Raw genomic sequence first — 26,745 nt, forward strand, 5'->3', positions numbered from 1 at the left:
TGCACGATTGTCTGCTGGCTGGAAATGCCATTTGGTTATTCCGATCCGGCTAAGCCGCAACGGAATGCCATCTCTCTTCTTTATCTTCTGCCGCTGCTTCTGTTTAAATTAATTTATGATGTATTCATGTCGAAAATACTTATAAAATCTCTGCTGCGATTCAGTTGATCTCACTAGAACAATGTCCTAGAAGCCATAATTCTCATTCTAAACTGCTAATTATTTATTTGCTTCGTAACGCTCAAAAGTATTCCAGATACGTTGACTTTTCTGATTTCGGAATATTGGTTTTTGTTTTTGTTTTTTTTTTTTTTTTTACACGGCCGCTCACTAATTGGCGCGAATTTTTTGCGATCAAGTTTGGCTCGTGGCACAGACCGGCCGAGACCCTATCGCCATTGAGTGACTGACTGCCCGACACCACAATGTGATTGACAGATCAGATCTCTGGCTCTCGCTGCATACTCGTATATCTTCAGACAGGAATGGAAAGTTTCCAATGTCCTAGCCACGCGTCTCTTCCCGTCTCGCATTCGCCCCCCTGGGTCGCTCCTTCGTAAAGTAATTCCGATATACAATCCGAAGATTTGCTAATTGTTTTGGCTAAGTGTTGGCAATTTGTCAAGCGTTGCTAATCGAATTAGAAGGTGTTATTGACAATCGTTAGAAGCGATCGTGCATAAACAAAAGATCCGAACAGATTAGATCAGACGGGGCCCAAAGGTTCTTGTGTTGGACTTGGACTTTGTGCGTGCTAAATGGGATCATGGGTTTCTGGTTCAGCATAGAGAGGATAGTTGGTTACAGCCACAAAGCATTGGACAGCTGTCAATGCAACTGCTGCTGCTGCTGCTGCTGCTGCTGCTGCCGCTTCTGCTTCTGCCCATGACGTAGTCAGGGACTGGGACTGGGACTGGGACTGCGGCTGTGTCCATTATATCACCTTCAGGTGAAAGTGATGATGGCATTCGCAAGGCCTCAACGCCAATACCCGTTTGCGAATCTTTTCCTGCATGTGGCACCCAGGGTGTGTGCACCTCGGGCTGCCTTGGGGGCTTGGGGCAAATGGATGTATGCTAATGTTGCAGTTTTGCGCCGCCGGCAAATATTTTTTTTCAATTATCGATTTTTGTTTGCCTCTTACTTGGAGGTGTGAGAGGCGTACAGCAAACAAATTGCGACTTCCTCATTGCAAACGCCTGTGTTGCAACAATCTGTGGTGTGTGTGGCGTAGAGCTGGGGCAAGCGTTTTTGCCATTGATTTGCATGGCGGCGGTGAGAGAAATCGCAAATGGCACACGAATTCCTAGTGCCAAATCAAATGTCTATCTCCGGAGACTAATGAATATTCATAATTATGGACAGGCCAGAGCGCCGAGCTGGCCTGCGGCGGCTGCGAAACTTTGGAAATTGTGCCACACGAAATTAAGAGCAATTGCTACTCGACTTTGCGGTCTCTACCGGTGGCAGTGTGTGTATGCAAATATTTGCCCTCGCCGCATAAAAGTAAAGCTACAGAAAACACTTTCCAACTGTCCCAAGCATCCGCCAGCAGCAGCAGCAGCAGCAGCAGCTGGACTCGAGCTGAAGTTGAAGTTGATGTTGATGTGGAAGCTGGGGCAACATCAGCATCGGCATCAGCACCCGCACCCGCACCAATGCCAATGCCATGCCATACCCCCCAGCAACATCATCGCATGGGGCAGCTGTGGCCGTACCAGCCACAGATACAGATGAAGAAATGTGCCGCTGCTGCTGCTGCTGCTGCTGCTCCTTTCACTTTCGACTTCGCCTTCAACGAGTGTTCGAATCGAGAGCAAAACGGACTTTTAGCTCCGCTAAATAGCATGGGGCAGCCACAAAAACAGCAGCACCAGCCCCAGCCCCAGCCCCAGCCACCAGCCACCAGCAATCGAAAAACAAATAGAAGAAATCCACGAAAAAAAACGTCGTTGCCGGATGATTCATCCGAAAGCGGCGGCGGATGCGATGGTTGCTGATGGTAATGATGGTAACCGCTGCGTGGTTTTCCAAAGGCCAGTCCACGTCCACAGGCATGGGCGACACTCGCACACACTCACGCACTCAAATGCTGTGGGGATAAACCCCGTGCCACCCTGTTTTAAGATCAAGGCTCCCCTGGCCAGCCTTGACGTTGAATTTTTAAGCATTCGCATTCACGGTGCGAGCTTGAACGCTCGAGTGGAGTCTCAGAGCGATAACAGATGAAATGAACCATTGTGGGCCGTCCCACAGAGATCATCAGTTGTTGAACTCCCCCGAAAGAGTGTTGGCCGCTGGCTGTGTAAGGTCTGGGAACCATTGTATTTAATTAGATTTACCTTCCCCTAGTACAATCCAATTGGTGGTTTCCTAAACAATTTCATTTTATTGCTTTGTAAGCTCTTACAAACTTTCTTCTCTTGTATTTTCAGCTATCGAATGCATTCCGGTGCCGTTTCAGTTTCAGTTCCAGTTCCAGTTCTTCCTCTCCTCTCATCCCCTCACCCGACCCGGCCGTAGTACCCTTGTGCTCTACTCTAATCTGCAGCCGCAGCTGGACACGGCGCACGCTTCCACACATTTCAATCAAATCAAATGCAATTTGCTGTCAAAGTCGAGTCACAGCATGTCACAGTCTGTCAAAAGGCATTAAATGTTGCGACGCTTTTGTGATTTGTGGGTTCTTTTTTCTGTATTTTGTATTTTGTGGCCGAAGGCTTTGGACAAATATGAACTGAAAATGTTTAATTGGCGGCTGTCATGTTTGGGCTATAAAACGCTATAAAACAGAAATAAAACGATGCCCGGTCTTGGACTCGGTACTTACTATTGACCATGGCGGCCAATGATGCTTTACGACTTCATATCATAATTACAGCTTACGAAACGGGTGCCGGGGCAGTTGATTGAGGGGCAGGGAGCGAGCCAAAAGATGGGGGGGGGAAGAAGGCGAAGTCGCCGTCTGCCGGCATTAAGCAATAATTTGTATTATTTGTACAATGCGGTGGCTGTTACAGTACGAGTACTCTTCTCTCTCTCTCTCTCTCTCCCCATCCACGTCTTTCATATCTTTTACGCTTGTCTGTGCATTTATTGTTGCCTAATCGGTGATGGGAGACAAAGGTGGAGAGCCGAAGCCGAACGGACAGCTGTTTTCCAAGCTCTGCTTTGCTTTGATTTTTCGTGCAAACGCACTCTACACTCCACAGGCCGAAAAAAGCGCAGAAGAGTAGGAAGACAAGCAGCAGCAACAACAGCAACAGCAACAGCAACAACGAGAGAAAGAGCCGATCAAGCAGCGACTGCGCAGCAGCTAGCAAAGCTCCGCAAGCTCAGCTTACTGTCGCTCGGCGCCTGCGCTTCAGTTCAGACTTCTTTGAGACTCCGCTCAAGAAGGTCGTGTTTAGCTCCAGCTCAGTTCGGCTCGCGTTCGTAATTACCGCTACACACGAGCCTCGTTCGTTGGCTGTAAGTGCATGAGTGACCCTGTGTGTGTATGTGTGTGTTTAGGATAAGATAATACGCAGGACTTGAGGCGGCATCAAACCGCCAATTAAGCTGCCCCAAATGATAGGAGATATTAGGAGTAAAAGAGTTGCAGAGCTCAATAACTATAGTGTTGGTGCAAGTGTGAGTGCTACGGATTGCATTTGCCTTCAAATTTTCAAAAAAGCTACTCCCCTCTCCCGTCTCTCGGCTCACCACTCTCCTTCGATCTCCGCCTGACAGTGAAAGTGATTTGATTTTGCAATTGGAGTCCGAGTCCGAGTCGGAGTCGGAGTCCGAGTCGCAGTCGCAGTTGCTGCTAGCGAGCGACTTTGAACAATATTTCTGCTTGTTTGCTGATCCGATCAGCCAGCAGTAAAAAGAGTTTCTGCCTTTATTATTATTATTTTTCGCCAGGCAACGCAAAGGCAAAGCAAAACCAAATCCAACGAAACTAAACGCAGCAAAACAATAAACAAAAGTGCAAAGAAAACAGAAAAACAGAAAAAAAACAGCAAATAGTAAACGTAAATTGCAAGCAATTTGTAATCTGGATCCTAATGCAATTTCTCTCTCTCCTTCTGCACAGTCGTTCCACTGTGGCCAAAAGCCAACAAAATACCATTAAAAAATCATCTTCAAATTGGATTAATCTTTTGCAGATCTATACCCTAACTAAAGGTAAGTCAGCAACCACAGATAGTCAGCCCTCGATATAGATAAACCAATTAAGTTTCATCAATTTCACATTAAATCGAATCGACACTTATGCGGCAACACTTACCGCTGGCAGGCGATTAAATAATTTGCACATTGCAACATTCGCATCGCGCACGAACTACAGAAAAAGAAACTATTTATGGTGCAAAAGTAAAGCGTCATTATCTAATAAATCTTACCATATTCACTCGTATCGTATACCCACATTACACCTCTTTCGGGTGCAGATACTTGCACCAGTAAATGCATAAAACGCATACCCAGACATGGGTGCATGGAGTGGTCGGGGGGTCTCTTGCAAAAGTTATAAAGTATTTGCAATCAAATGCTTGCCACACGGCTGAGTGCATAATCCGCTAGAGTCAATTTGCCAGGGCTGTCCACTGGGCCAGGCAGGATTTGTGGTATGCAAATATTTGAGTGAGTGTTTGATAGAGGAATTTTTGAAGTCTACTGGGAAATTCCTTATCAAATACTGCATTTATTTGACATGGGAAGATTAGATGGCCGCTTTGAACTTGTGACCCAATAATACAATTAAAAGTCACATTTTTAACAATATTGCATTGCAAACGGATTATTTAATCTATTTGCAAATGAACAACGCGATTATAATTATATAAGCAGTAGCAAACAGACTTTGAATAATAAATAGGCTGCCTGAAGACAAGAAACCATGTCAAGTAGCCAATAAAGCAATTAAAGCCAACAAAATGCAAAAACGAAGGAAACAACAAGCCGGAAAACATAAATAGTCGGACAATAAAAGTGCGTGAAAGAAGGGCAAACGAACTGGGGAAGAAGAGACAATGGAGAGATGTGCAGAAAGAGAGAGAGAGAGAGAGGGAGAGAAAAAGAGAAGCGACGCATTGAGGCAACTTAACCCCAATTTGGTTAACTGCAGCTTGAGCCACAAATTATTTGGCAACGTTTTTATGGCTCCGTCGACGTCTTGTCTCGACTACACAATATATATACTATAAAAGATATATATCGCTGTGTGTGTGGGTATGACATGAACTTCATTATCAGCAAGCCCGAACACTGAAGCCGTCTCGTCTTCTTTTTTGTTGTTTTTGTAACATCTCTTTGCTCTTTTTTTCGTTTTCCTGAAATGGTTTTATTTTATTTTGCTCTTTCAATTTAGGGCTGACTTACGAGTATTGCATAAGCGGAGAAACTCGTATTGCCTGGCCTGCTCTCTGGAGCATGTGATACACACATACTATACATAAAGCTGTACACAGTAGGTGCCATATATTTATTACGGTTGAGAACTTTCTTTCGGGAGTGACACGAATTACTTAATTTTGAGGAGCTGCTGCAGTCTCAAATCCGGTTTGATTGTTTTTTCGGTTTTTGGGACTCTGATCTGACCCTTTTCTCATCATGTAATAAAACCAAAAATATACGATCTGTTGTCGGAAAACAAGTTCCGCCAAATTGTGACCGTGGCCATGGATTTGTTAGCTTCGTTTGCTTCGCTTTTATTTTCTTTTTTAATGCTTTATGTAAATCTTTTGTTTTCTTCTTTCTTTCTTTCTTTCCTATCTGCCCCCTTTTCTTTTTGTTTTTTCTCTGGCTCGTGCTTATGTAAGTCAATCGAAATGCTCGCCATATGCAAATGATTTCTCAATTTTTGTTGCTCTTTTTCAGAGTTTTTCCACTTTTGGTTTGGGTATGTGTATGGGTTCAACTCCAATCGATGATTATGTATTCAGATTGTTTTGTTTAATTATTTGTTTATGGCTAATTGGTGGGCGGGTCAGAGGAGGTGACCATAATAGCTACTGGCTATGCGGAGCACCTAATTATCGGGGCAACATTTGCATATGTTTGGGTTCACCTTTTGGCTGCCTCCAGTTCGTGTCTTAAGTCGTTTGTTATTCGGATTCCAATTCCGGTTCGGGGTTTCCCCACTTCACTGTGGCGACTAGCGGCTACCGGCTAGAATCAGTTGCATTGCCACACTCTCTGTGTCCATTGATAAACATTACGCATGCGCCATGTGTGAGTGTGGCGCTAATTGCATAATCATCATCATCATCCTCACCAATACGATTTGCATGCCATGCTTCATATACAAATGAAGCGACTTTTGTTTTTGTTGCCATGTCCGATAGTCTGGTCCGATAGTCACTGCCACTTCCTGACACCCGAACGCCGCCGGCGTTGACTTAACACATTCGTAACAATTGCGCAGCAGCCTTGCACGATGAATGCTAATTAGCACAATCCTCGCTACAGCACACGTCACAGTTGCCTTCTTTCGGTTGCCCGATACGAGCATTGATTATATGGTCTATGGTCAGGCGGGTATGCTGTGGCAACGGCCCGCCCCGCCCCGCCCCGTACTGCCCGCAGCCCTCTCTTACAACGGCACTTACCTTACCCAACAACACCTTGGCGCGGCTTTCATCGCGTTGCGTTTGCGTTGCGGCTCTAATATATTTCGTTTGTTTTCGTTTTCGGTTTTTCTGGTTTTTTTTTTCTCTCGTTTGTTTTTTGGCTGGACAAAATGTGCCAATGGCATGACACCAATTTCCATTTAATTTGGCCAGGCCAAGACGAGCGCAGCTGTTTGACCCACTTGGTGGGTTGGGTTGTTGGTGCGGCTGGTGGCTGGTGGCTGGTGGCTGGACGTGGTGCTGCTTGTGGGAAAGTCAAATGGCTTTAACCTTTTGGCTTGTGCAAACAATTGGTAAATTCAATTGGTAGCAATTCAAAATAATTGGGCAAATCTATTTTAATTCAAGTTTGCCAAGAAGAGACAACAATCGAAAGTGGCAGTGGCGCGGTGGGTGTGGGTGTGGGAGTGGGAGTGATCAGTGCTGTGGGGTGAGGAGTGCTTAAGTTGATTGTCTCTTGATTGTTCGACTCAACTGCCATGAAATAAATAAATGAAAAATACTATGGTTAGGGTAAAAGTTTGGGAAATACTCGCGCCACAGATATTCAAGAAGGGGAAACAAATATGTTATAGAAAGGGAAAACATAAACGACCCTTAGGGGCAGCTCTTTTCATTTATCTATCGTTTTGCTTCTGTTTCTTTTCTGATGATAAGCTCCACCTAAGGTTCTCTTTTGCTGCCCTAAGCTCATTTATCGCTGTTGTTGTCATCTCCACTGCAAACATAAATTAAAATGAAGCTGCCGTTGGATGCTTCTTTCTTTTGTGAGTTTTTCTGTAATTTATTTTTCATGCCTGTGCCTGGTTGGGGTCTCGTCCATAATTTAGGCACTTTTCCCCCGGATTCAACAAAATGCATACAAATTTCCTTGTCTCGCATTCATTTTATGCGCAGCTCATCAGCCAGCGACAAACGAGAGACAACGAAAATGACAACTTTTGGCTGAGCTTTTGTGTTGCGTTGCCCCGTGCTGTTGGCGGTGCTGTTGCAGCCATTGCCATTGTCATTTCGCGCATTAGGCATTGTCTTTTACCATTTTTCTAGTCGTCCATTGTGGCGAAGGAGCGGGAATTGCTTTGAATTATGCGTGAACCAAAGAGAGAAAAGTTTCTCGGGATTTGTGACGCACAATCAACTCTGATGCGAAGAAGTCCATGCCCAATGAGGCAGGCACTCGGTATCGCATCTGCATACGCAACTGCAACCAGTTGGACTCTGTCTCTGCCTCTGTCTCTGTCTCTGGCACAACTGCAGCTGCGGTTGCGCATTTAAAATGCATTTATCTCAATTACGAACAGAAAGAGCAACAAAATCGCTTGTTTACAGCGAAATGAAAACGAAACGAAATGAACGACGCATTGTTTTGCAGCAGAAAATAAAAACTTTCACTGCCACAAAAAACAAAACAAAAACTTAAATAACTAAAACAAAAGTAATCATGTTGCGGGCGGGTGGCTGGCACAGCGGAGAGCAGAGGAGAGGAGAGGAGAGGAGAGGAGTTGTGCTGTGCCCCGAAAACAGGGAGAAGCAAAAGCAAAGCCCTGGAGAAGTATTGTTAATTAAAACAAATAAACTGAAAGGCCAGGCCAGGCCAGGCCAGCGAAATGATTGTAAATTGTGCGTTGCAGGGGAATTGGAAGTGTGAACCAAGCAGCAGGCAGGCAGGCAGAGAAAGAGAGGGGCAAAAGAAAGACAGAAAGAAAGAGCAGCACAAAAGTCAAGCGGAAAGTGAATGCGGCAAAAGCAAAAGCAAAAGCCAGTTTCCGGCGTCCTTCACTCAAGGCCGTTGCAATGGTAACTGCACGCATGCGCCAGTATTGTGGCCAGTATTGTGGCCAGTATTGTGGCAGCTGCTGTGCTGCAGCTTTTCATGCGGATGGGGATAATGATGATGATCGTGCCGGTGATGGTGTCCTGGGGGGTGTGATGGAGTGATGGGGGGCAGCTGTCCATGAACTGAATGTTTATGTAATCCAGAGGATGGATAAGCTCTGCCTGCATACAATTTCCAGCACTGCCACGACAAAATTAAAAATATGTAAATTAAATTTCTGCAACAAGTTGCATCATTGAGGGGGGGTGGTGTGCAGGGGAAAAAGCTAAAATACCAGCTAGCGAAACCAGTTGAGCGGCCAAAAAAAATATTTCATAATCAACATCCCATCCCATGCACAAAACAAAATGCCCGCAAAATGTGTTAAAAGTTATGCAAAACCATCTTCCACGGCTGTCGATGCTCGATGCTGCAGAGTCGCGTCACGACTCGGTTGGCATGCACCAGGAAGCAAACCTACCTATCGAAATGTCCCTCCTTTGCCTCTAAAGCCGCAAATCAAGTTCAGAATGTCAAGTTTGCGCCCGCACAAATCAACCGAAAAGGAAGCGAAGCAATGCCGCAACAGCGCAGCGGCAGCGCAGTGGTGCTTGAACTCGAAATGAAAGTGAAAATACGCCAGCAGCGACGTCCACGCCGACTGCGACCGCTACTGCGACTGCGCATGCAGCTGAGAGCAGAGCAGCTGAGCGAAAAAAGCTCGCCAACTCTTACTTTCAAAGCTGCTGACTAGCCTCTGCAGAAGGGCAGCGCCAGCAAGAAGTCGAATACTGAAAACCCTTCCCAAGAGAAATGGCACTAAAGGCAATATTTAATTGGAAGCTTTTTAGGCATGCAATTTCTTTTGGGACTATATTTACTTATAGTGTGTGTACTTATAACTCCCAATGGAGTTTGGTGGACAAGTAAATCTCTTTCCCGCAGATTTGCCCTGAACTAATATGCCCTGTGTTGTCTTGGGTACTTTTATTGCACTTTTTACAATCACATTCATTTCCTTCTATCGTTAAACGAAAAAACAAAGCATAGAAAAAACTAAACAAAATATAAAAAGTGAAATTAAAAAAACGCTGCGAATTTCCAGCTGCTGGTGATGGTTTTTCCAGTTTTCCCAGATGCTTTTATCTCGGCAGCCCAGCCAGCAACTCGTTTGCTTTACCAAAAACCCCAGCAGCTGTAGCTGGCGACCGAGGAAACGCGTGATGCAGTTGCCGCTGCCTCAACGCTGTGGCAGTTGCAAGTTGAAGCGTAAATGATGATTTAAAATTAATTTTTTGAGCGATTAATGGGAATTTAATGCGCAAAGCGGAGATCATACGTATGTAGCTGCCAAGATGAAAGCTCATTTGGGCATTTATGAGTTTTACGATTATAGTCGGCGATGGGCGTTGCATGCAATCACAACACACCCATGCGCCCACATCGTCGGCGTAAAGTTAATTGCCAAAATATACGAATACAAAGGAAAAACTAAAACCCGTTCCTCTCTGTTTATATCATTCGTTTATCTGCCGCAGGCAATTAAGGAAGTAATTTGTGGCCGAAACTCTTCGTGGATGTCTATGTGGATGTCGCCAGCCAAATAGCGCGATGCGATTGCGATGCATGCAACCACACGAAACCGCTTAAAAAGTCGCTGTTAAAGCGTCAACAGCAATTGCCATAATTGCCATTGGAGCATCACACACACATACACGAGCACACGCACACAGTACCAAGGAGTCCAATAACCGCTGGACAAGCAGCCAACAACCAGCAATCCAACACCCAACCCAACGTGTCCGTGCCCGTACCCAAACCCAAACCCAAACCGTACCCGCACCGTTACCAGCACCCGGACCAATTCAGCCATCAAAACGAAACTTGCCACACGAGCTATCCGAGGCAGGCACACATAAACACACTCACACACACACACACTCCCACAAATCCGCAAATCCCACTGAATTGTAACAGAGACGAGGAGCCAGAGATAGAGATAGGAGCCGAGCTTGAAAATCCCCAAAGCCAAAACAAAGTCGAAGACCAACGGCAAGAGCAAGAGCAAAAGCAAGAGCAAGAGCAAGACCAAAAAACCAGTGAGGAGGAGATCAATGAACGCAGCACGCAGCTGACAGCACCAGCAGCAACTCAGCGGAGCATAGGAAAGGCGCCACGGACGGACACTACTCGGCTGGGGCGTTCAAGTTCAAGCAGCAACTATTCCGACGACTGCAAGCAGGAAGTGGCGCGGCTGCACCTTAATTGGAGGCAGTGTCATTACCACCAAAGCAACAGCCACAGCAACATCAACATCAACATCCCAATCAATAGCAACTGCAACTGCAACAACCAACGCTCATCCTGCTCGATGTAAGATGTTAGTGACCGACAACAGCAACGAGCTCCACACAAGCAACAGCCGCATCTGCATCTGCACCTGGAGATGGAGCCTGATCCAACTGTTTGCCCTCTGCTTCCTCAGTGTTGAGGCGGCCACACCCACCACAGTGTCCACGGGCCAACTGCTGGCGGGACATCAGCTGCTGCCATGGCAGGCGACGGCGGCCACATCCTCCTCGCCCTACGCCACAGTTACGTTAGCGCCCACGGCCCGCAATCTGTTCGCGCCTTACCAGCGCTTCAGCCAGCAGGACGACATCAGCTTCAAGGATGTGCGCCAGCGCAGTGACGGCACCATTGTGCAGTCCTTTGGTTCCTATCGCACCGCCCGCCAATCGGGCGGTCCAGCTGCCGCCGCAGCCCAACGCCGTTCGGATGCCGCCGTTGAAATCATTCCGGCGCCCTCGGTGGAGCTGCCTCAAGGTGAACTGATCACGATACCAAAGCAACTGGTGCCCACGATGCCCGAGAACGTGACGCGCCAGGGCAGGCAGCGTAACTACATGTACATCCCACTGCAAACGGAGGCGGATCCAGATTCGGCTGGAGCCCTCCTTCAGCTGCGTCCGAGCCGAAATGCCACGCTCTCCTCGCTGGGACCGCCGGCAGATGGAGTAGCCGCTGTGGCCCACCAGTTTGGAGCGGAATTGGCCACTCAGGGCAGCCCGGAGCAGCAGCCGCTGGAACTAGACCCAGAGCGAACGGAACGCAGTGATCTCGTGGCCTCCGCCAGCTCCACGGATACGCTGGAGTACGCGGAGCCAGAGAATACCAGTCGACGCGTGGGCTTCCAGTTTCCCAGCTACAGTCTAAAGCCCGCCAGCCCCTTCCATCCGCAGTCCTATCGCGAGGATAACCCCATCTTCGGGGAGACCAGTGCTGCGGGATTCGAGCCGCAGCCATACAGCGAGGATGCCTCGCCCACGCCCACACAGTACGAGGCGCACGAGACGCGCCACACACGCCAGCTGTACTTCGACTCGGATGTGTCGCCCTCTAGCTTCGAGTTTCCGGGTCTGGCGAGCAACTCCAAGCCCCACGGCCTCAAGCTCTATCGGGATGATGTGACCAAGTTTGGCGACATCAATGGACCCATCACGGCCCTGCCGCAGCGTCCGCAGCGTGGCTTCTACTTTGGAGACACGGAATTCCGGACAGGGCCTCCGGCGCCCATCCGCCAGTTTGGGCCACAGAAGAACTTCCAGGAGTACGTGGGACCCAGCGACTATCAGGGCTCCCGCAAGAGTCGCTACTATCCGTACAAGTCATCCCGCAGCCCTCGTGTGGTATTCCCCTCCAACGACAATGTGGGCACGACTGGGGTCAGTGGTCCGGCCAGCAGCAGCGGACCCTCCGGCACAGGAGTCTACTTCAGCGACAACCTCGCCTTCAGGTGAGTGGCAGAAACAGAGTAAACCATCGATCAATTGCTGAGCTGTTTCCCACTCTTTCCGTTTAGGGATCAGAACTTTGGCATCAACGAACTGTCCGCCGTGCAGGATGTGCGCAACGATTATAGTCTGCAGGAGCTGGACAACGCCTCGGAGGCCACCAGCAGTCCGCAGTCGGCGAGCACGTTCAAGGAGAAAGGTAAGTCCATCCCAGCCCCGAGCTCCCAGCTCTCAGCACCACAATCCAAGCGGAATCCCCATCCCCGCGTTCAGTAGGGCTTAAGTTAGAGTCGCTACTGCTGATGCTGTCAATGCTACTGCTGCTGTCACTGCTTGAACTAGGCGAACATAAAATCACACAATCCCCTCCATTCACACACAAGAAGAACAAACCCATACCGATACCGATACCGATACCGATTCCAATGATTCCCATCCGACAGTCGACATCACAACGGACATGGAGTGCCAGAACCGTGGCGGCACATGTGAGTTCTTTTTGGGCTGCTGGCTGTCCGGTGGCCTCATTCAGGGCACGTGCAACGGAGTGCTACGCGGCTGTTGCCACCGCACGGCCAAGTCGGCCAATCTGCGCAGCTCGGACTATGTGGGCAATACCGTAGATCTCACAGATCTGCCGCAAAAGAACTATGGACCGGTCAACAACGAACCCAGTGAGTGTGGCAGCCTCAGCTCGAACCAAAATCCAAATTCCAAAACCAACTCAACTCCCAGTACGTGCACACACTAAAACCCTATCCTACCCCTCCCCAACCCATCCCAAAAATCGGTTCAACGAAATAGTTGAGAAATAATTTGCATGCCACGAAAAAACCTAACAAATTTACGTACTTTGTTTTGTATGTATAAGTATTTTGTAGTTTGTTTTGCTTTGTTTATCTCTCATCTTCATTAAGTATATTATGTAGTTATGCACTCGTAATTCGGACTCTTGAGTATTTGTTGTAGTTACACTCTGGGCAAGGTTTCAGCGCCCAATTAAGCTGCAATATCTGGGGTGGTGAACGTGCACGCTACTAAAAACCGAAGCGAACTCACTGCCTCTGCCCCTGCCTCTGCCCCTGTCCCTGCCTCTGCCACGGAGTAGGCAGAAAGAAAGGCTGGAGTAGAGTTTAATTGCCAAGCATGAGCATGTTAATTACCACAGCACGCTAATGATAATTAAGCCATATTACACATAGCTTAACGGCATTACGCTCCATGTACAAGACACTCGTAGACCTCGCATACCAACGAAACTCCCAAAACCCCGAGTCCAGGTCCGAAGTCCAGGCAGTGGCAGGTTCCATCGCGTTGCTTTCGTTATTTTTGTTGTTTGCCTAATTGCTTGCTTGCTTTGTGGTCACCCTGTTTAATGCTTCACTAATCCCATATATCCTTCCGATCCGATCCGATCCGATCCGATCCTCTGTGATCTGCACCAAACTGAACACGTTCTCTGTTTGCTTGCCATTCCAGGTTGCGGCATCTCGCTGGCCAAGCAGACCGCCCAGCGTCGCATCGTGGGTGGAGACGATGCGGGCTTTGGCTCCTTCCCCTGGCAGGCCTACATACGCATTGGATCCTCCAGGTAAGCACCCAAAGGATACACCAGCTGCTTCATAACTAAGTGGAATATGGGCTTCCGCCTTTGCAGATGCGGTGGATCGTTGGTCTCGCGGCGTCATGTGGTCACCGCCGGGCATTGTGTGGCTCGGGCCACGCCCCGTCAGGTGCACGTCACGTTGGGCGACTACGTGATCAACTCGGCCGTGGAGCCACTGCCGGCTTATACCTTCGGTGTGCGTCGGATCGATGTGCATCCGTACTTTAAGTTCACCCCGCAGGCGGATCGCTTTGACATATCCGTGCTGACGCTGGAGAGGACCGTGCACTTCATGCCACACATAGGTAAGTCCAACATTGAGCTGCCCTTCCATGGACTCCTCATGCTGATCACCTGCTGACCATTGCAGCCCCCATCTGTCTGCCCGAGAAGAACGAGGACTTTCTGGGTAAATTCGGCTGGGCTGCCGGCTGGGGTGCCCTGAATCCGGGCTCCCGACTGCGTCCCAAGACGCTGCAGGCCGTCGATGTTCCGGTGATCGAGAACCGCATCTGCGAGCGCTGGCACCGCCAGAACGGCATCAATGTGGTGATCTATCAGGAGATGCTCTGCGCAGGCTACCGCAACGGGGGCAAGGACTCGTGCCAGGGCGACTCGGGTGGTCCGCTGATGCACGACAAGAACGGGCGTTGGTACTTGATTGGTGAGTGTCCCGTAAGGGAATCTGCCAGCATCTCCATGTACTCATTTGTATCAACATCTTGCAGGTGTCGTCTCGGCTGGGTACTCCTGTGCGTCGCGTGGCCAGCCAGGAATCTACCACAGCGTGAGCAAGACCGTCGACTGGGTATCCTACGTCGTTGGCCTCACGATGAACATCTGATCTACTAATAATTTATTCTCATCGCAATCGCAATCGCAATCGCATTCGCACCTGCACCTGCCTGGTGCATGATTTTGTACATAATTCACTTCATTCTGCTCACTGAATACTGAATTCTGATCAATGCTAAAACCCTATTTATGAATACACACACACAAAACGAATTATAACATTAAATATAAATGAACAAATTAGCGCAGTACAATTTAGCGGATAGAAATGGATGTACTATAAATGTCTGTACGTATGTATGTATGCATATGTGTGTATCGATATTAGTGCAGAGCCCTAACTAATTATAATTAATGATTAATTTACGTAGTCATATGCGCTGTTATGTAATTTTAATACTATTTATGAACTACTACATTTCGTGTGTAAATCAATTATACAACAATGAAATTAAGTCCAAATTTATTGTACTCAAATGTCTTGTATTTGATTTTGAATGCAGCTACTGTTTGAGGGGAACGTAGACCTGTTGACAGGGCACCCCAGCCGCTGTCCAGCCATGCTCGACATCCTTGTAAAAGACTCCGCCAAGAGGCGCATACTTCGCTTGCTCTCCCATCACGCGGAGTAGAGTGAAGACCTCGTGATAGATTTTGTAAAAGATCACTTCAGAAGTGTGTAAATTAGTTGAGTTTAGGGTTACATTCTCTTCGTGAAGAACTTACCCAGCACAAGGGTGAATACCAGGAGGCACATCAGAAAGCTCGACAGATCAATGAAGAGGCCCAAAGTGGCATAGAAGACGCCCAGATAGAGGCCAAAGCCATAGAGCAGGCCATGGAATATCAACCAGGGATACAGCAGACAGCTCGTGTCCTTAGATGATGAGGCGAAAGATGAGGAGAAAGTCAGGCCAGGAGGTAAGCAAGGGACTCACCCGAGCCACGCCAATGAGCAGCAGTAGGCTGACGGCCGCGTTGATCAGCGACAGTCCATACACGACAGAGCTAAAGATGGTCAACACTGCAACCGGAAATCGAAATTGTCATTTGCAAGAAAGGGATTGTGCGCGGGTTCCACTTACGATTCATCAGAAACTGCTGCTCTTTGTCCGTGACAATGCTGAGGAGCCCTTGCTTGAGGAGCACTCCGATGTCCGGATGCATGTGGAGAGTCAGAATGGAGCTGCCCAGGGTCACGGACGATATGATCACGCCCAGCCAGCCAAGAATTATGACGTTGTACTTGAGATTCTGGCACTGCACGTACGATATGTCACTGGCACATGCAGCACTGCCCTGCTGAGATTTATCATTACGCCCCATGATTAGCTGATGATTCTGTGCTGCTCGTTCCCAATCGTGCGTGTGTGTGTGTGTATTTGTGCTGAGTGTAGTTTGTATTTTGTTGTTATTTGCTGTGTGTGTTAACAATAGAACAAACTGCGATGAACTGAATAGAGAGGAACTTTTGACAGACAAAAGAGAGAGAGAGACCCGAAACAGCAAAGGCAAAGGCCTGCTGGGAGAACTGTTCGTGCGAGCTGTATACGGCACTCGTAGTATATGTTTTATTATGCTAATCTTGAATTAGAAAGTTACTTCATAAATGGATGGATGGCTTCCCTCCACCTCTGGGTCAGTGGTTCGCCTTTGTCTGACGGAGGCTTAACCCAAAAACGCTGAAGCGCTGGAACACTGAAACACTGAAACGCTGAAACGCACCTACAGCCGCCAGAGCTGTTCCCATTCCGAGAGATGCGGTTGTGGCAATTATGTCGCATAAAATAATTATAACAGACCTGGAGCACATTTCCTGCGCCGCTGGCATCAGCATCATTTCGTAATAATTAGTAGAAGCTGAAGATGATGAACAGCAGAGCATCCCCATTCACAGGAAAAGTCGCGACAAACCAGAACCAAGATGAGACCTGTTGCTGCGGAAGCATCGGCGCCCAGTTCGAGTTTGGCCAGCGGCGCGTGCGGTTGTGGCGGCGGCTCCTTCATTCCCATCTACATCTACAGATCATCGAGAGAACCCAGAAGCCAGCCCAGCTAGCGGACAAGTTTGTCGGAAAATGTGTGAATCGTGCGGGGAGCATCAGTAAAAGGAAAACTGCAACGAAAACTGTGCCATCGAGCCAAGTGAATTGGCACACTTCCCATTACGATGATTGTTATATCAAAATCCATTAGCCATCCACAGTGCGTACCCGTGCCGTACAGCCGGACAGGTGACCCATTTAGCGGGTGACCCCATAACTCGTATCTCGTTCTCGTATCAAGGACACGCATCCACAACTCTCGGCCGTGAGTCATCCGCAAGACAAGCCCATACCCATACCCATAGCCATACCCATAACCAGAGACGGCATCAAGTAAAAGTGGAGCAGCAGCAGCAGCAGCATTGACAGCAGTCGTAAGAAATCTAAGTAGAAGAAAGAGCAGAAGACACCGACCGCAGTTACATTAAAGTGAATAAGATATTGTCATGCTTTCGTTGGCACCCATCGCAGCTCATGTCAGGGGAGATTTAACAGTCCGCAAATTGTGCTAAATGCCTCAACGCCCAGCAGTAATCAACTACTCTACCGAAAAGTGAACAGTGAACAGTGAAGAGTGAAGAGTGAATACGAGTGACAAGAGTGACTGAGAACAATGAAAATGAATCTGCTGCTGTGGCTCTTGGTGCTGCTCCTGCTCTCCTGCCACATCAGCCACGGCCAGGCCAGTGAGTAAGTGCAAGAGCACCCCCAACTTCATACTGATCCTGATCTCGTTCAGATATCCTCAACGCGTTGCTGGGCGTGCCCGCGGAGTGTGTGCACCAGAGCGGCATCTGGCCGTGCAAACTGAGCTTCTCCTGCTGGCTGCAGGGCGGCAAGCATGCCAAGGGCTGTGGCAGCAACAAGTGGCTCTTCAGCTGCTGCATCGCCGCCGATCCACAGCACCCGCATCTCCCCCAGTCGCAGCTGCCGCATCCGCAGTCTTCTCTGGCGAATCTCATCGATTATGGCAAACTCAAGATGAGTCTGCAAAGCCTGCCCAAGCGCATCATGTTGCGGCGTCGCGACGACAATGAGCTGCTCACCGTTCAGGTAAGTCGTGTGGACACAAAAGCAATGGATTCATTCAGCAAGCCTCGAATCCATTGCAGCCCGAATGTGGGGTGCCACGAACGGCTCAGAACACGCTGCAGAAGCGCATCATCGGCGGTCGTCCGGCACAGTTCGCCGAGTATCCGTGGCAGGCGCACATCCGCATAGCCGAGTACCAGTGCGGCGGAGTGCTCATCTCGGCGAACATGGTGGCCACGGCCGCCCATTGCATACAGCAGGCACAGCTGGCGGACATTACCGTCTATCTCGGGGAGCTGGACACCCAGGATCTGGGCCACATACACGAGCCGCTGCCAGTGCAGAAGCACAGCGTCATGCAAAAGATCATCCATCCGCGCTTCAACTTTCGCATGACGCAGCCAGACCGCTATGACCTGGCCCTGCTGAAGCTGGCCCATCCCACGGCCTTCAGCGAGCACATCCTGCCCATTTGCCTGCCCCAGTATCCCATTCGGCTGATAGGACGCAAAGGCCTCATTGCGGGCTGGGGTAAGACTGAGGCCCATCTGGGGCATGCGGGCACCAATATGCTGCAGGTGGCCAGCGTTCCCATCATTAGTGAGTAGCCACATCTGTTCAGAATTCCTGACTGCTGTCATCCTCTGCCATTCCGCAGCCACCTTCGACTGCATTCGCTGGCACGAGAGCAAGCAAATAAGTGTAGAAATCAAGGCGGAAATGTTCTGTGCCGGGCACTCGGATGGCCACATGGATGCGTGTCTGGGTGAGTGAGTGGCAAGCAGAGCAAGTGAATTATTCAAATTCCACTACGCTTTACAGGCGATTCCGGAGGTCCGCTGGTGATCAAGGATCGCGGACGCTTTGTACTCGTCGGCATCACCAGCGCCGGCTTCGGTTGTGGCGTCGATCACCAGCCAGGTACGATCATTTCGCAACTTATGGCATGATTGGAAAACTAATTTATGAATCTGATTTAGGCATATATCACAATGTTCAGAAGACTGTGAGGTGGATACAGGATGTGGTGACGCGCAACGAATTGTAGCGACCATGGACACCCTGGAATTATCCCGCGAATCTGTGGCATGACACAAATCTCATTAGTTTATGGATAGAAGCATTAGGCAATGGATATGTGCAATCCAAACCACATAAGCGACACATTTACTCGTATTTATTAAATATTTAGTATTTATACTATTTAATGGGAATTGCTAATTGTCAATGGGTAAGATCCTGTTTTCAGATAATACTTGGAGACAGAATGTAAAGTAACTCGTTTTCTTGCTGGCTGCCTGCCATGCAGCTAAACTCTAAACTCGCTACCAAAAGGTGGCTGCTATTTGCTTAGTGTCATTCAACATACAAAGCTTGCTGCTATGTCACTATCAAAACCGACTGATAGACCGATTACACCCCACTACTCGGTTACAGTATACGGAGACCCAAAAAGAAATACAATCTATCTCGCCAACAATTGTTATACACGTGACTAAAGGTCTTTGAGTATGTATATATATTTTAGCTTTTTGATATAAATATTTCATTGGTTGGTTCCATAACAATACTCGGGCAAAACATTTGGTGTGGCGGAGTAACATTTTTGAGAGAATTTTTCCATACACTACGATAAATTGTTGTATAAATAGTTTAACATTTAATATATAGGCTGGGCGTAGATGAACCAACACAATGTACGATAACATGCGAATGGATCCATTAATAGACGGTGCTGTGTAGACCGATGCGAGCAGCTGCAATGTAGAATCAACTGTTAGCGGATGTGTATCCTGATTAATCTGATTGTTCGATGAAATGATTTGCATTCAATAGACAAATTCGACAGACTCAACAAAAGTTGTGTAGTAGGAAGCGAATCATAGATGAGCGGGAAATATGTATATGTAAATAAATTATGTATTTATAATGAATACTTTCGTATGCTATGCGTGCGCTGTCATGGACCACTCTGAAGTTGACTCGTCGACCAGCAGAGATGACAAAAACGGATACAAATGTATTTGAAACTTAGGCCATAGCTTGTTGCGTTTGTAAACTAAAAAACAATCATTGAGATAGATTCGAAGGATAGAAGAATAGATGGTGCTTTAGCAGGTTACACTGGGCAATGAAAAATCAAACGGGGATGGGCATCGTCATCATTGTGAGTGCGTCTAGGCAACGGCATCGGTGGCGCATTCCTCCTCGACGGTGATGTACATACCCTCCTCCTCGTAGGCAGAGTCGTGCTTGGCAAGAATTCTCAGGAGCGGACGCAGACGCAGCCACCATTGCTTCTTTGGGATGCGTTGACTGGTGGAGATATATTATTCATTAAAAATAACTCAACAACTGATGCAGGGGAATACTCACTCAAAGTTTGTCTCGCCAATGAGATCGACCAGCGGAGTGAAGCGGTACTGGCGCGACACGATGCCCAGCAAGGTGGCGGTGTCGGGAGCCTTGCAGGTGACCTCTCCGTTGGCATTGATATTCGCCTTGATCTGGTCGGCCAGCCAGTCCACGCATTTGGCCGCCATCTTGGTGCCCATGTTGCGGTCGAAGGGTGTGGGCGATCCTCCCTGCTGCATGTGTCCGAGGATGTTCATACGGCAGGTGAAGAGACCCTTGCCCTCCTCCGAGTAGAGGCGATAGATGAAGTCTGTGCTGTAGTTCTCGCAAGCCTTCTCATTGCGCAGAATCAGACCGCGGGAGACGCCCTCGGCCATTTTGCTGGCCATGTGGTAGACATCCTGCTGCAGGTCCTTGATGGAGAACTTCTCCTCGTAAATGTACGCGGCATCCGCACCACCGGCCAGACCCGCGAGTGTGGCCAAATAGCCGCAATATCCACCCATTGTCTCGATAACGAACACACGACGTTTTGTGCCCTGGGCCGACTGACGGATACGGTCGCAGATCTCCGTTATCTCATTCAGGCCCGTGTCGCAGCCGAGCGAGAACTCCGTGCCGGGCACATTGTTGGAAATCGTCGAGGGTATGACCACGATCGGGATGCAGAACTGTGGATAGTTATCGCGCTGATCGGCAATCTGTCCGGCGGCATGGTAACTCTCGAATCCACCGATGATGAGTAGACCCTGGATCTTGAACTCCTTCAAACGGGCTGCGATCTCTTTGAACTTTCCCTCGGGCAGGGTGCGCTTGGTGCCCAGATATGCGCCGCCCTGGCCCACCCATCCACTCACATCCGACCTGTAGGAGAAGATTATTCCATTGGTTATGCACTTCACTTGATTCGGTATCGCAGCCAAACTCACCATCCCAATTCGCGCACATTGCCAGCAATGAGACCCTCGACACCGTCGTGGATGCCATAGACAACGTCGCCACGGTAGATGGCATTGCGCACGAAACTGCGCACGGCCGCATTCATGCCACAAGATGGGGCACCAATGTGCATGACCGCTAGCCTGTAGCCCTCGATGCCCTTGCCATCGGCATCGAAGCACTCCTTGGGCGGCTTCAAGCGGGTCAACATCTTGTATGTCTCCAGATTGCGTTCGAAGGAGCGACCACGCAACTTGACGGCATCCGCCCAGCGTCTCTCCTTCATGGCCAGGGCCACTGCCTGAGTGCGCTCCACGCACTCCATCAGCGGCACACGCACGGCCTGATTGCCATCCAAAGAGATGACCACAGGCACCGAATCCCTGGTAGCCTCCATCAGAGCCAAAGTCGCTTCGGCGCCCATGCGGCATGCCTAAAAATAATTCATATTAGGGAGAGCTTAAGACGGGACCACAGCCGCTCATGCAGATACAAACCAAAATACGATCGAATGCGCTGGGATTGCCACCGCGCTGCACGTGACCCAGGACAGTGATGCGGGCATCGTGCTTCAAGCGTTCATCGATAACCTTCTTCACATCCTCAGCGGTAATGGGATTTCCCTCACGGTCCATGGCGCCCTCAGCCACAATGACAATGTTCAGACGCTGCCCAGCCGATCGTTCCTGTTGAGGGATCATAATAAACAATTATCAGTAATTGTAAACAGAGGCGGGTTGGTCGCCTAATGCATGTACATACATAATATACGCATATATTAAAATGTAATTGATGTGCGATTTATGTAAAACACAATTTGTGGCATCAAGCAAATGAAGTGAGGCTTTGACTACTGTCTTCATGTCTTGAATATGTATTTTTGTATAAAAAGCACAAGCATAAGCCAACAAAACCAGTGTAAAGTAGATGAAAGTCAAAAAGAAACGACGCGGTGGCTTGAAGATCAATGTGAGGATGAGTGTTAGTGAAACTGGGAATGTTAATAGAAACACACAATGAAAACATGAAAATAATACAGGAGAGACCCAAGAACCCAATACAATTAAATTACTGAAGCTGTTGCTTCACCGCGGTAGTTTAGAACCGAATTAAATTCCAGAACGAAGCGTTAGAATGTGTTGGGAGATTCCAACTTAAGACTTTTTTAGAGTGAACGCTTAACAAACGAATGAAGGTAGTAGGAGGAGGGCAATCAGCCTGACCTGATGGAGTTTGATACAGAGATCGTCCTGCCACGTGACTTCCGCTGGCTCTTCGGGTATAAACATAAAATCAGCCTCTGTGGCTATAGCCGCGGATATGGCTAGGTAACTAAAAACAAAAAGATTAAACACAAACATAAAGAAAAAAGAAAAATGTTGACAAACGGTTGTGAATCGATGAGCGAGTGTAGGCGGTAACTTAAGATTATTTACAACATGATATAGGGGATACAGGATAGGGATACAGGGATACAGGGATACAGATAACGCATACGTTAATTGTGCATAAATCAGAATCATCCATTGGATCGGATCATACTAAGTAGATGGAAATAATCGTGTGCAGGAGTTAGCGTAAAATAAGATAAAGCTCGTGTATGGCATGTGTCGAACTCCTTTGTCCATGTGTCTTTAGAACTCATGTACTACTACTATGCATTATTGGCTGGAGATCAAAGAAAGCTAGTGGAAAATATTTTAGTTCAACATCTTGCCTGGGCCAATTGGGTGCACAGCCTATCTGGCCAATCGACTTTCGGTGGCATTTCCGGAATGAATATGAAATCAGCTTCACTAGACAATCCGGCAACAAGTGCTAAATAACTGCAAAAATATATATATATAATTTAGAATACTTATTAATCATAAAAGGGAGGGCAGTTGGACTGGATGGGGTATCCACAGAAGGATCGACTGATACGAGCTACTCGAGAGGCATTCAATGATGACAGAAATGTGCAAAATGAATGAAACATTCAACAGATCTCTGTTCTGGCTTGCCTGTTCCAACTTAAGCACTAGTTTAGCGGGCCAATCGTGGGGCGGAGGATATTCAGGGAGAAAAACATAGTCTGCCTCGGATATAATGCCAGCCACAACTGGTAAATAGCTAGAGGTATTAACAAGGATTGACATTAGGAGAGAAGTATCATCACGTTGTCCCACTTAATCACCGCCCCGCTATGTCTGTCAGAGCCTCCGTGGAAGCACCCTCTCTTACCCGCAATGACGACCCATAACCTCCATGATGAAGGTACGTTGATGTGAGTAGGCCGTGCTCGAGATGGCGTCAATAGCCTCGATGATACGATGCAGGGCTGAGTCCGTACCAATGGTCATGTCCGTGCCACAGAAATCGTTGTCAATAGAGCCAACCTGAAAGCACATGAAACTAGCATTAGAAAAGTCATTCGAATGCAGTGTTTCCATATTTCCATACCAATCCCACAATGTGCAACACACTGTTCTTTTCCTGCTGGGCGGCAGTAATGGTGCCATTCTTCACCAGCTCATCCAACAGGCTGGACCACTCCTGACGGAACAGGTTGGCTCCGGTGAGGGAACCGTCACCGCCAATCACCACCAGGTTGGTGATACCCTTCTGCACCAGATTATTGGCGGCCTTGAGGCGACCAGCGCGTTCACGGAAATCCGCACAGCGGGCGGAGCCAATAATGGTGCCGCCGCGATGGATGATGGAAGACACCGAGGCCCAGTTGGCCTCCTGAATGTTGTCACCGCCATCTACCATGCCCTGGTAGCCCTCGCGGATGAAGTAGGCCTGTGGATGGAAAGGTAAATGTTCGTTTTAAATGTGCCAAAATTATGAGAGACTTCACTTTGTATGCACAGAGAGTCCCCAGGCAATGCGACCATCAATTTCACTTTCATTGACCCAAAAAGAATAAAAAATGGCCATCAAAATTTATTCTAATCAATTTCAATTGCGCACAATTGGAAATATATTTGCATATTTTAGGGAGAACCAGCAAAAACTTCAAATTCAAACGAACCAATTAGTTGGATCGAAGATGTTAAAGCTTTGGGAAAGAGTAACCGAAAATGAGAACAACAAAAACCGAAACAGAAATTAGCCGAAGAAATCGCATGTGAAATGCCCAAAATAAACTCAATGTCAATGCGCACAGACACATACACACATACACACATACACCACAAGTGTGTTACATACACTGGGCTGCTTCTGTGTGCTGGCTATGCTTAAGAATTTCTTCGTTGGCCTGATAAGTATTATCTAACTATTAATCCATTTGCCTAAGTTCAATGCCTGCGATAAGAATGGTTTACATTCATAATTCGAGGAATTCAACGTAAATTACAGATCTAGATTGTGGAGATGTGACGGGTGTAAGAGCTGGTAGTAAAAGTACTTGACAGAGGTCATCACTCACCTTGCATCCCAAGTAGATGGCCATACGCACGCAGGCACGCACTGCGGCATTCATGCCCTGGGAGTCGCCACCGCTGGTGAAGACGGCCAGGCCCTTGTCCTTCTGCGAGCCACGCGCCAGAAAGCGTTGATTAATTTCAGAGTTCATGGCGAGTTTCTTTATTATTTGATCAACTTTTAATTTCGGTTATTAACGTCTTTCTTTGCTACCGGTAAGCCCGTACACGCGCACACACACACACACTGGCCCCGAAATAGTCACTGGGGGGTGGGGAGATTCTGGAGATTGAAGCGACCAACTGGTATGTTATAGACACCCTCGAAAGTCCTTTTCGCCAATTGCGGAGAAAGGCAGTATGCTGACTGTCACTGGAGTGGTGTATTAAGTCAGCCCGATATATATCCAAACAGTTATTAATACTATTTGATTCGTTCCGTACCGTGGCTCTGTCTCAGCGAAGCGTTTTTCAGTTACTACCAGCGGTATTTGGCGTACAACTGAGAGGTTTCGTTTTGACGTTTCAAGGTGACCTTTTGGGCCAGACGCATACACAACACTCACTGCAAACGGACACTCACACTAGCACGCTATCGTACAGCCAAAATGCTTTCGCTGTAAGCGCGACTGATATGCGTACTGATGCAATGCTTGCGTGCGATGGTTAAACTGCTTGGATTTACACGGCACTGACTCAGAGATAAGGTTTATCTCTGCAGTTGCTAGGGCGATCACCTTAATGGTTTTTCTCGTCAATTACTGAACGGAAAAGAACGATTAAGCACTCTGGACTCGTTTTGTTTACGTTCAACCCACATACAAGTGTGTGTGTGACTGAAACAGCTGTTGCTGCTCAGCTGCTCTGAGCTTTCTCAAAGCTTTCTCTTCTAGTGATGGTCGACGGGTGCCAGCGGTGTGTGCAGGCGGCTATCGAGTTTTCTTATTGATTTCTTTTCAAATCGTAACGGAATGTAAAAGTTGAAATGAATAATTAAACTTACATAGAGGTTGCGGTTTATGCGACCGTATTTATAAACTTCCTTGCTATATTTCTGGTGTAACATTCGTGATTCTCGTTTCTCGAATTTTCTCGTACTTTCTTCTAACATCTTTGTCTTTCCGAGGATGCTGTCGTTCATTCTGACATTGCCTAAGGTGTGCGGACTTATGCATACTATATCCATACTCGATTCATCAGGAATATGTTGCTGCCCGGGAAGTTTACCTAGATCTAGAGCAGGTATGTGCGGCAGTTCGGTTTCAATGGTGGCACTTGATTCCTTGTATTGGCCGTCCAAACCTCTAGCATATCTCAGGATCGAAACCACTTGAGATGGGTTTTGGAAAAAATAACGATAATACAGTTCTACATTGTGTTCCCGCAGGGCTAACAAAAACTCGTACTTCGTCTCCGAACATTTCGCTTTGTTCAAATAGATTTTGATTTCAGACAATTCCTTGTGGATGCCATCGCCGTCGCCGTGGTCTTTACCACAGCCATGTATCCATCGATGTTGGAATGTTGCCGGGGTCAACTAAAATGTAATCAATATCATCATCTTATTATAAATATTAGGAGAATTAATTCGAATATGCATTCCTCACCTTATACCTCTGCTGAAATCCTTGGCCCATCCGATTCTGGGCAATCGGCGGGGATAGTTGTACATAGTAAGGCCGAGACTTTGGTATCCGATTTGACTGAATTTGAATTGATTTTTGTTCGTACCTCTTTTGGAATTTAGCTATTACTCGAAATTTGTTTAAATGCATGCCCAATCAGCTAACGACTATAATTTTAAACAAGCATACATCTATGTATGTCCATAGACAATGCTTAGAATATGGCGCATTTTATTCAATTTTTCTTTGTTGAATTTGCTGTAGAATTTTCGATCCTGCTTGACACTTTATGTAAAAGAGCACTAAGTCCGAAATTAAATTCTACATCCCACATTATCCCAAACACACACAAAAAAAAGCCTCAATTTAGTTGGTTTTTTTATGATTTATTTAATTTTTTTTTTGTTTTTTTTTGTTGGTAATTAAGAAACTGTAATTTCAATAAACTTAAATTTTCCACTCATACATCAATCTTTGCCTCTATTATATGCATACAATTTACGTCTACACCCGGGTTTCCGTCTGGTTGTCGTCATTTACTCTGTTTTGTCGTTTGTTTCATTTATGTTGTATGTATTGCAGTTTCATTATATTATTATGTTCTTGTATTCGACTTATTAGCGTTGCGGCAAAAAAGTGTGTTTGGTTTTTATCATTTAAATATATATATATATTTTTTTATGCCTCACATTCATAATATAGCGATAAATT

The 26,745-nt window shown here is 47.4% G+C and overlaps 4 protein-coding genes across 8 annotated transcripts; 2 read left to right on the forward strand and 2 right to left on the reverse strand.

The window, feature by feature from the left end:
- Positions 1 to 10,791: 10,791 nt before the first annotated feature.
- On the forward strand, positions 10,792 to 15,090 carry LOC117592419 (serine proteinase stubble). Of its 2 annotated transcripts, XM_034286160.1 has the most exons (7): positions 10,792 to 12,229; positions 12,296 to 12,426; positions 12,671 to 12,901; positions 13,707 to 13,818; positions 13,885 to 14,138; positions 14,204 to 14,497; positions 14,562 to 15,090. In XM_034286160.1, exons 1-7 carry the CDS (start codon positions 10,812 to 10,814, stop codon positions 14,675 to 14,677), a joined length of 2,556 nt encoding a protein of 851 aa, XP_034142051.1. In that variant the 5' UTR covers positions 10,792 to 10,811; the 3' UTR covers positions 14,678 to 15,090. The 2 variants fall into 2 exon arrangements, with proteins under 2 accessions (XP_034142051.1, XP_034142052.1); XM_034286161.1 differs by lacking the exon at positions 12,671 to 12,901.
- On the reverse strand, positions 15,075 to 16,003 carry LOC117592434. Its single transcript, XM_034286189.1, has 4 exons — positions 15,714 to 16,003; positions 15,567 to 15,652; positions 15,355 to 15,505; positions 15,075 to 15,295 (listed from the first exon to the last, which is right to left on the reverse strand). Exons 1-4 carry the CDS (start codon positions 15,952 to 15,954, stop codon positions 15,132 to 15,134), a joined length of 642 nt encoding a protein of 213 aa, XP_034142080.1. The 5' UTR covers positions 15,955 to 16,003; the 3' UTR covers positions 15,075 to 15,131.
- Positions 16,004 to 16,542: 539 nt separating this feature from the next.
- On the forward strand, positions 16,543 to 18,919 carry LOC117592430 (serine proteinase stubble). Its single transcript, XM_034286182.1, has 6 exons — positions 16,543 to 17,359; positions 17,413 to 17,726; positions 17,786 to 18,305; positions 18,364 to 18,471; positions 18,528 to 18,626; positions 18,686 to 18,919. The coding sequence occupies exons 1-6, from the start codon at positions 17,287 to 17,289 to the stop codon at positions 18,751 to 18,753; spliced, it is 1,182 nt and encodes a 393-aa protein (XP_034142073.1). The 5' UTR covers positions 16,543 to 17,286; the 3' UTR covers positions 18,754 to 18,919.
- A 282-nt stretch (positions 18,920 to 19,201) lies between these two features.
- On the reverse strand, positions 19,202 to 25,216 carry LOC117592422 (ATP-dependent 6-phosphofructokinase). 4 transcript variants are annotated; one of them, XM_034286170.1, is made up of 9 exons: positions 24,415 to 25,216; positions 23,442 to 23,783; positions 23,223 to 23,377; positions 23,003 to 23,111; positions 21,497 to 21,685; positions 20,990 to 21,432; positions 20,082 to 20,924; positions 19,933 to 20,021; positions 19,202 to 19,462 (listed from the first exon to the last, which is right to left on the reverse strand). In XM_034286170.1, the coding sequence occupies exons 1-9, from the start codon at positions 24,559 to 24,561 to the stop codon at positions 19,428 to 19,430; spliced, it is 2,352 nt and encodes a 783-aa protein (XP_034142061.1). In that variant the 5' UTR covers positions 24,562 to 25,216; the 3' UTR covers positions 19,202 to 19,427. The 4 variants fall into 4 exon arrangements, with proteins under 4 accessions (XP_034142061.1, XP_034142059.1, XP_034142058.1 ...); XM_034286168.1 differs by lacking the exon at positions 23,003 to 23,111 and adding an exon at positions 22,223 to 22,331 and having other exon boundaries at positions 19,207 to 20,021; XM_034286167.1 differs by lacking the exon at positions 23,003 to 23,111 and adding an exon at positions 22,717 to 22,825 and having other exon boundaries at positions 19,207 to 20,021; positions 24,415 to 25,215.
- Between the last annotated feature and the right edge of the window lie 1,529 nt (positions 25,217 to 26,745).

The sequence above is a fragment of the Drosophila guanche genome, unplaced genomic scaffold (assembly GCF_900245975.1).
Source record: "Drosophila guanche unplaced genomic scaffold, DGUA_6, whole genome shotgun sequence".
NCBI classification, from domain to species: domain Eukaryota; kingdom Metazoa; phylum Arthropoda; class Insecta; order Diptera; family Drosophilidae; genus Drosophila; species Drosophila guanche.